This window comes from Cynara cardunculus (genome assembly GCF_001531365.2).
Source record: "Cynara cardunculus var. scolymus isolate 2C chromosome LG 1, CcrdV1, whole genome shotgun sequence".
NCBI lineage: Eukaryota > Viridiplantae > Streptophyta > Magnoliopsida > Asterales > Asteraceae > Cynara > Cynara cardunculus.
The window spans coordinates 46392624-46402505 of NC_037528.1; the positions used below are offsets into that span (position 1 = coordinate 46392624).

General features: G+C 34.9%; 1 protein-coding gene across 2 annotated transcripts; it reads left to right on the forward strand.

Annotated features, from left to right (window-relative positions):
* Positions 1-2314: 2314 nt before the first annotated feature.
* LOC112515524 (probable protein phosphatase 2C 33) lies at positions 2315-7329 on the forward strand. 2 transcript variants are annotated; one of them, XM_025122402.1, is made up of 6 exons: positions 2315-2662; positions 2984-3416; positions 4182-4562; positions 4650-4767; positions 6213-6436; positions 6656-7329. In XM_025122402.1, exons 2-6 carry the CDS (start codon positions 3159-3161, stop codon positions 7019-7021), a joined length of 1347 nt encoding a protein of 448 aa, XP_024978170.1. In that variant the 5' UTR covers positions 2315-2662; positions 2984-3158; the 3' UTR covers positions 7022-7329. The 2 variants fall into 2 exon arrangements, with proteins under 2 accessions (XP_024978170.1, XP_024978178.1); XM_025122410.1 differs by lacking the exon at positions 2315-2662 and adding an exon at positions 2848-2881.
* The last annotated feature ends 2553 nt before the right edge of the window (positions 7330-9882 follow it).

The window sequence follows — 9882 nt, forward strand, 5'->3', positions numbered from 1 at the left end:
GTAAATTTAACACTATCATTTACTTACCGGATAAGATTTTAGTCCACAAAAAGGGCATCGTATGCAACAATTTACCCGATAAGCGTTTACGGTGGTAAGATTTTTGATCCTTACCATATTCATCCGATAAGGTAAAATGATTTGGTGTTCACTTATCCGAGTAAACGTTTGATAAACGGTCCCTAACTATTTATTTATTTTAATGCATTAATTAATCTTTTTGAAATTAATAATAATAAAATATTAAGGTGAGGCTGAGACGTAAACACCAACATGAGCACACATGTGGTGTGTTACTTTCCTCAATAATTAAATTAATATTATATTTACTAATTTTTCCTTTTTTGGTGCCACAATATTTGACTTTCATCACTTATTTAAACAAAACATAAAACTCTTTTTTTAAATAAATAAATAAACTGGTGTCGGTAATAAGATATAAGTATAAGGGTATTAACGAGTCAAGTATAATAACAGATTGTTGGAATTTGATTCGAAAAATTAATATCTGGTTTGTCGTTTTGATTGAAGCTCATATAATTTTCATCATAATAATATTGAAATCAGATATTTTTTCAATTTTCGAGTTTAAGCTCGATATTCGTTTAATAACATTGAGTCATACGCTATGATATAACATTCAATCTTTATAAGTTCTTTCATGGGTTTAAACTCGATATTGATTAAGGGATTGTTTGTTTACCTCTTAATAGTTTCATTAAAAGGCAGCATCTGAATTATTAAGAGGCGAATCTTGTTTGGCAAAAACAAGTCTCTCTCTTAATAGTTCTAAAATTCTCTTAATGATTTTGCATTCTAGGGTCTTTCTTAACCATTTAGCGCCCTAATTTCATTATAAACAATTACCAAACAATTATATTTTATTTTGCACTATATCATGAAAGCCTCTTAATTTCTGACCACTTAATCATTCTGCACTAAATCATTCAGTAACTACCAAACAACCCCTAACTCGTAAACCGACTCAAGCTCAGTAAATTTAAAATTTTGACTATATGATTTATGAACATACAGGCATGTTTGGCTCCAAAATCTGTATGTTTGTATGATAAAAATATAATTGAACTTTCAAACGAATTGAGTTGGACATTGGTGTTATGAAGTTTGGTTCGTACTCCATGAATGTAAGAGTAACGAGAACGGGATCCATAAAAACCGTATGCATTTCTACCTTCAGATGTTAAAGGATGAAGTGAACCGTTTGATAAAGTTAGGAAATAACGAGATTTGTCGGTCAGATAGATTTAGGCTATTTGACAGACATAAGCTACCTTATTTTTCGAGCTTATTTAAAAAAAAGTCTCTTTTTATAAATTAACTTACTGAAATACTACTTTGACTAAAGTTTTAATTATGACTCTGATTAATATTAACTGCTATTTATTACTATTAATTATTAACAAATATTATTAAAATATTTTATATATTTAAGAAAAATATATCTATACTATATTATAAAGTATTTGACAAAAACTCTTGAAAACATTTTTTATGCATGAAGTACTGTTTATTGATGCATGTTACTTAAAACTCAATATTACAAGTGATTTTGCATAAGTACAACTTATTAAAGTTTTATTTTTAAATTCATGTAACTAACTGCAGATAAATATAATCAAATACAGAATAAACATCTATTAAGATAATCATTGAGTCTCTAACTGAATGTTTAATTATTATCTTTAATAAAAATTATATTATTAAACCAAAAACAAATTACTTTGTTATTAGAACTAAATTAAATTATAATAACAAATTGAATTAAAGAAGTTACAAAAAAAAAACGAGAATTATTAAATAGTTAATTTAATATTAATATCGATTTTATTATTTAAATTTTCTATGCTATCTTCAAATTTATATTTAATTCAAAAATAAATACATTATTGTTTTCTCAAAACAACGTAAAATCGTATTATATCGATAAAGACAAATAATAAAAACTAAACATTAAAATAAAGATTTATCTCGCTGCATTGCACGGGTACTCTTCTAGTTTATATCAAAATATTTAATTCCGAAAGTATTGGTTTTTTTGGAAATCATAAAGAATTATTTCTTTGTCTTAATATTTAATATAAATTGGATAATTTTGACAGCAATTTCTCATTTTAGATAACCTCTCGAGAAATAATAATAAAAAAAAGACTAAAACTAATATTTAATTATTAAAAAAATCATTTTCTAAAACAAATGAACAAACCCCCCACCACCCCCCTTTTTCGACCAATATACTGTCTCCATTTCTTGTGTTTGACCACCCAAAGATTTTCTGCGTTCTTAGTAATCTGCTTATCCTTTTGCATTTCCATTAATTTCTACACATAAAAAGGGGTTCATCATTGCTCCAATCATAAACTTTTCGATCTGGGAAGTTTTTGATCAACAGCTCGCTTTGAACTCCTGTTGATTTGATCGAGTTAGAGGAGGAACATTTTGATTTCATTCCGATTGTTGATTTGAATTTTGGAATCTTTTGAAGCTTCAACCAGATTGGTTGGTGGGTTAGTAGTGAAAAAGAGGTTGGATCCACCGATTCCAATTCTGTTCCATCTCTTTGATCTTCCAATTTAGAGAGAGAGAAGTACAATTTACTTTTTTGCAAGTTGGATCTGCCTTCCTTTGTGGTAGCTTCAATCAGGTACACACATTTTTCTGGTTCGTATATATGTAATATCCTTGCGATATTTCCATAAAAGCCGATTGGTAGTGGTAGTCCTGATTGTATTCTTGTTTATCGCTTAATTACAATTGGGTATGCTCAAAATTGAAGAAGAATCGTTGGTTTAGTTCAATAGAATTGTGTTCTTAGGGTTTTCAGCTGTTGATTTCAAGGACTTTATTGCTTAATTGCAATTGGGTGTGTTGAAAATTTGCAGAAAATTTCTTAGTTTAGTTCAATAGAATCATGTTCTTAAGGACTTCATCTCTTAATTGCAATTGGGTATGTTCACAATTGCAGAAAATTTTCTTGGTTTAGTTCAAGCGAATTCTGTTTCTGGGGTTTTGAGTTGTTGATTTGAAGGACGAATTTGGTGTTTGCAAAGGGATCTGCAACGGATCCCTCAACTGAGAATCGAGTGTTTGTTTCGGTGGGTGGTCTGGAGTGCATATTAAGCATTATCAGGGCCCTGAGGATGGGGTCCTGCTTCTCTGCAGAAAGCAGGAGCCCTCTCCCAAATTCTCCGACCACCATGAGTCTTGGGGTTAAGAAGAGAAAGAACTCCCGGAAAAGGCCGCCTGGATCCCGGAGCTCTTCTTTTGATCACCGGCGGGAAGAACAACTCCATAGAATCGTTGGCCGGATGTTCTTAAATGGGTCTAGTGAAGTTGCTTCACTCTTTACTCAGCAAGGCAAGAAAGGAACCAATCAAGATGCCATGATCGTTTGGGAGGTTTGCCCCTTTGACTTTGATCTTGTTTTCTTTTAAAGAACTTGACCTTTTTGAATCTTGGATAGACCTTTTCTCTAAATTATCTGATCAAATCAAAAGATTTAGTTGTAATCAACATATGTTTATTATATTGTATGATCTCTTTGTTGCTTCATGTTTTTTTATTGAAACACAGTTGACATTAGAACTGTCTTGGGATTTGATTTATCTCAAAATTTCAACCCTTTGTCTTAATTTAGCAGTTTCAATATTTAATCCAACAATTAGTTATTGTTAGAGTCTTACTAGACTTGAACACTTTATGTTCAATATATCTTGGTACCCTCCTTGTCTCCTCAAGGGCTCTTTTGGAGCATAATCGACGGGTGGTTCCACAGATCTCTACATGGTATCAGAGCCGAGGTCTACCAGATGGTACATCTTTGCCAGTCTAGCCTTATTGGAGGGGGCGTGTTAAAGTCTCGCATCGACTAGACTTGACACTTTCTCTTCAATATATCTTGGAACCCACGTCTCTCCCCAGGGCTCTCTTGGAAAGTAATCTGATGGGGTTCCAAATATCTCATAAACATGAATGCTTAGAATCTAGGTTTCTTGAAACACAATAAGCATATTCATGAACTGCAATGTGATTTTAAACGATTTCTTGCAGATTGTGCAAAAAGGATTGATTCTTTCTTTTTTTTTGAAAGGGTAAAAGAGATTGATTCTTTTTTTTTTTTTGAAAGGGTAAAAGAGATTGATTCTAATACTGTAATTTTTCAGAATTTTGGCTCAAGAACAGACACGGTGTTCTGTGGTGTTTTTGATGGTCATGGCCCCTTGGGTCACATGGTTGCTAAGAGGGTTAGAGATTCGCTCCCGTTGAAACTAAGTGCACACTGGGAGGTTAATCTAAAAGGTAGCAATGATGTCCTCCGGGAGATTGTGGGTAGCGTGAACTCTGAAGAAAACTCCTTTAATTCTGTAAACGATGATCCCAAGGCCTCCACAAACTTTGAAGAAATCGATAACAACCCTGAAATCTTTCAAACCCTCAAGGACTCGTTTTTGAAGGCTTTTAAAGTCATGGACCGGGAGTTAAGTATGTATGCAAATGCTGATTGCTTCTGTAGTGGGACAACGGCTGTAACCTTGATCAAACAGGTTAGATAGTTGAAAAGATATAAAATTAGGGGCAAACGGTTTTCGGGTTTTGAATCTTGATTAAGAAGGATTTCTTGTTTGCTGTAGGGTCAGCATCTTATAATTGGAAACATTGGGGACTCGAGAGCTGTTTTGTGTACACGGGATAAAGATAACTCTCTTGTTGCTGTGCAGTTGACTGTGGATCTAAAACCAAACCTTCCAGGTTCTTCTCTCTGAAATGCCTTACCTTAGCACAAAGACGTATGATTTTGTTTTTGGTTTTTTGTTTATTTGTTTGTTATCGTCATCATATTTTCCGAATATCTATTCGTATTGTTACTGCTTACTCATATCTGATTTTTCAAAATTTAGTTATATATCTTTCTCTCTTTCACACACTTTTCACAAGTCGGGGGTCCTTCTGGCAACAACTGTTTGGGTGTAGAGATCACGGGTGCATACATCATACCCCGACCCCACCTCCAATTGGGATATATACTAGGTCTGTTTGGTTTGGCTTATCGTCTTTGCCCAACAACCTTTGTATGAGATACACTGGGTTTTTTTTGGTTTAGTTTATCGTCTTTGCCCAACAACTTTTCAGTGTTGTGAATTTGGTTTAGGGAAGTATGTTTATGAAAACATATTTGGTTATGTAAATATTTCTTCTTCACTTGCTTGATTGGGAATATGCTTGCAATAGGGTGTTTACACTATAGGTTGGTCATTTGAAGGTTATTAAGTTCAAAGATGTCAAAAGGTTTCATGCTCTTAATTGAAAACTCATTTAAGGGGCCGTTTACGAACTCTGACCGGATAAGCACTTACCGGGCGTCACTTACCTTATCGATGAGCATGGCTAGGACTAAGAATCTTACCAAGTAAGAGGCATAGCAAGGACCAAGAATCTTACCTGGTAAGTGAGGGTGAAGATTCTTACCAGTAAGCGCTTACTGGGTAAAAGACGTTACCACAATCCATTTTTGACATGAACAAGAGTTTGTTGCATGAACCTAAGATCCCACAAGCTCTAGAAAAGATGAAAACGTAGAGATATGAAGTTCTTATTGACATTTGAGATGATTATATGAAGATGTTGATCTATGAAATCGTGGGAGATAGAAATTGACGTAGATTAAGATCTCAATACCGTTGTGCAAATCACTAACTTATTTTTTGGGTTATTGAAGAACCCTTGTTTGGTTAGGCATAAGCTAGTTTTCACCAAACATAACTAGCTTATCGACTAATAGTTAGCTTACCAACCAATAACTAGCTTTTCAATTAAAAGCAGCCTTTTCGCTAGTTTTTATCAAACATGACTAGCTTATCAGCTAACAGTTAGTTTACTAGTCAACAACTAGCTTTTCAATAAGAGCAACCAGCTAGTTTCTATCAAACATGACTTGTTTATCGTCCAACAGCCAACGACTAATTTCTTAACCAAGAGCTAGCTTATCAGTTTGTTCGCCATACGTAGCCTATGTTGATATTGCAGGAAGGAACAAAGGCCTCGAGATGGCCTTGTTTGACATGGATAGGCATATATATACCATTTAAGGTGGTTGGAAAATTAGAAAGAAGACGGTTTCTTCAAATATTAGTTGGTTTGGTAATAATAGATGAGATTTGTATAATGATCATTGTTTACATGTCTAATTCATACAGCGGAAGCCGAGCGGATCCGTAGATGTAAAGGGCGTGTATTTGCCTTGCGGGATGAACCTGAAGTTGCCAGAGTTTGGCTACCAAACTATGACTCTCCTGGGCTCGCCATGGCCCGTGCCTTTGGTGACTTCTGTCTCAAGGATTTCGGTCTCATCTCGGTCCCTGAAGTTTCCTATAGGCGCCTAACCGAGAAAGATGAGTTCGTTGTCTTGGCAACAGATGGGGTGGGAATTCCCTCCATTTTCACTAATCTTGGTTTACTCACATTTTTCACAAGTCGGGTCCTCACAGAAACAACCATTCTATCCAAAAACTTTTGGGTAGATGTCCAAGACCCTACTTTTGAGCGGGATACTGGATTTGTTCCATTTGGTTTGGTCTGGTTTATGGTCTACATTGATAACTTCACTGACGTGTATATACACATGTAATCTTTAACGCAGATTTGGGACGTGCTCACAAACGAAGAAGTGATCAACATCGTAGCGTCGGCCGAATCACATTCCCGTGCGGCTCAAGCCGTGGTGGAGTCGGCGGTGCGTGCTTGGAGGCACAAGTTCCCGACTTCTAAAGTCGACGACTGTGCAGTGGTGTGCCTGTTTCTTGGACTGGATGCAACGACTTCCGCCACCAAATGGAAGCTGGAGGGGAAGGACGTGGCGGAAAGAAGCGTCGACGTGGAGGAAGAGTCGTCGTCCGGAAAAGACTGGTCTGCCCTTGAAGGGGTGTCACGGCTGAACACATTGTTGACCCTGCCAAGGTTCGTCCCGGGTGAGGACGAGGAAAACCATGAGCCCGGAGAGATTTGAAAAGCGTGGGTATTATTGTCATTTTGTATTCTTTTTCTCTTCATGTTTTCGGTTTCTTTGAGCTTGAAAACCATATAGGGTCTGGTTGGTTATTGAAGAACCGGGCTGGGTCAGGTCGGGCTGGGTCGGGTCGGGCTGGGTCGGGTCGGGCATATCCTTATTTTTTTGCTCGGAAGGGTAGAAAGGGAATTTTGTGAAACCAAACTCTTTGCCATTTTTTTCCTTTTCAGGATCGTGTGAGTTGTCAATCAAAAGCTATGTTTATTTCAGTAATTTTATCATTTTTAGAATATGTATATATTACATCATGTGTTTTTTTTTACATAAATCGCGATAAATTTGAAAGTATATTGATCGACAAACCGGTCGAGTGGCTCATTTCGGTTAAAATTTGATATATGGTAACGGGTTTTGTTGTATAAAGTGGTGAAATACTGACTGCTGTCATGAGATTTCTAAATTCAATGTTTGTGTGTTGAGATCTCGGGATTTAAATTCTGACTTCCCTTTTAAACCAAATCTGGGATTTGAATGGAACCCAGTTCAAAATTTCACAAATTAAACATGTTGGACTGGATTTGGAACTGAATTTCATTTCAATTTCATGTTTGGTTTGAAAGATGTATTAGATTTGAAATACCACAAACATGGGATTTAAAATCTCACGGAGATGGTGGGTATTTCATGGGATTTTGTAGGATTACCATGTATTAATGTTTTAAAAATATTGTTTTGTAATAATCCCATTGGGTCGTTATATACTTGATTTACATCTCACACAATTCTCTTGAAGCAATTCAAGGGTTGTCGGTTCAAGTGTTTGTAACCGTCAATCCCTAAACCAGTTCAATAGAATCATTTGAGATGTAAATAAGGTACACAACGGACCTGTTAGGTGAGCTGACTTAAGAACACAGGTCCCACAATGAGCCTAATAACCAAAGCAATTGTAACTCCTACACTGTGATAGATTTGTATATCGCTCTGGAAACAACTGTGCAATACTCCGAGGGGTAGCTATTTATGTCGAGTTACTTATTTACAAGGAAAAAGCCTTTAATATTGTACTATTAACTACGCTTGTAGGATCTTTTCGAGGCCAAACTAATTATACAATTTCATGAACGGAGATTTCAGTAATCGTCTACCCCATTGATAAGTTTAGGGCATATCTTTCGGGTTCAACAGTCTATTATCTTCTTGGACCATGCCCCTCTTCGAAATATCAAATCCTAAATAATATGTTCAACCGTGGAACTCGTGATTCTGTGTTCATGGCGGACGACAACTCTACCTTCCTCCACGTCCTTGCCGTCTCCAGCTTCCATTCGGCAGCGAAGATTGTTACATCCAGACCAAGAAACAGGCACACGACTGCACATTTTAGAAATCAGGAACTTGTGCCTCCAAGCACGATTCCATCACGCACGGGAATGTGATTCAGCCGATGCTACGATGTTGATCACTTCTTCATTAAGCATGTCCCAAATCTGCGTTAAAGAATGTATATACATCAGTAAAGTCATCATTGTAAATCTTAAACCAAACCAAACATCATGATATTTTAACTCAAATATGATGATATAAATATAAGTATATACTGATAGAACGAGAATTATGCGAGAAGGTGAACAGTTTCCGAGAAGACGAGAAGGAATATGAGTTTCATACCTTATTTAGTAAATGAAGTAAATAAAACATTATTAAATTAAATTAATAGCATTGTCAGTAACTATGAAAGTTACCATAATAAATCGGGATTGAGTTTATTTTCCAAACCCGTTTCTAATAATCTTTAATAAACCGATTTCATCATAAAGATAAATCTGTACAGTTTGATACAGATTTTTTTCGTATATGATAATTTGCTCCATTAATATAAGGGAAAATTGCACCAAAATGGAACCAACTTTCACCTGATTCCTATTTTGGGGAACCAACTTTCACCTGATTCCTATTTTGGGGAACCAACTTTCAAAATCGTCATTTTGGGGAACCAACTTGCATCTGATTCCTATTTTGGGAAACCAACTTGCAAAATAATTATAGAAAAATAACTAAAATTCATTTCTTTTCAAAAATTAATGCAATAAAATCTATTTTTCATTTCAAATCTCGTTTTTTTAAATTCAGATATCAAATTGAAGATTTTTCAAAAAAAATCCAAATTATAACGATAAAAATTGTTTTTTACTAATGCAATAAAAAATCAATTTAATAGAAAAAATTAATTGATGCAATAAAAAATAAATATTAAATATCACATTCAAGATTTTTATATCTAAGAAATCTGTGTCAATATTAAAGTTTAAATCAAATTTGGCAAATTCAACCAAAAGTTTGACAGAGACCCTTAAATTATCTGTTACTTGTTCAACAGATCAATCAGACCCTTAAATAAACAAAAAGTTCGATAGAGACCCCTAAATGACGATTTTAAAAGTTGGTTCCCCAAAATAGGAATCAAGTGAAAGTTGATTCCATTTTGGTGTAATTTTCCCATTTTTCTATAATTATTTTGCAAGTTGGTTCCCCAAAATAGGAATTAGGTGCAAGTTGGTTCCCCAAAATGACAATTTTGAAAGTTGGTTCTCCAAAATAGGAATCATGTGAAAGTTGGTTCCCCAAAATGACGATTTTGAAAGTTCGTTCCCCAAAATAGGAATCATGTGAAAGTTGGTCCCATTTTGGTGCAATTTTCTCTTAATATAACAAACATATGTAGTAACTGTACATTTTTTGTTAATCATATGTGATTATATATATTTACCGTTATACATCTTATTGTGATGCAAATATTATCACATATGGTAATACGTAACTTAGTATCACATATATATTATCACATGTGATATGTATAA

Excerpts from the sequence above, each read along its gene's own strand:
- LOC112515524 (XM_025122402.1), top strand. The coding sequence starts at position 3,159 with ATGGGGTCCTGCTTCTCTGCAGAAAGCAGGAGCCCTCTCCCAAATTCT. Across the intron at positions 3,417-4,181 it reads ATGCCATGATCGTTTGGGAG|AATTTTGGCTCAAGAACAGA; the intron begins GTTTGCCCCTTT and ends GTAATTTTTCAG. Across the intron at positions 4,768-6,212 it reads TCTAAAACCAAACCTTCCAG|CGGAAGCCGAGCGGATCCGT; the intron begins GTTCTTCTCTCT and ends TAATTCATACAG.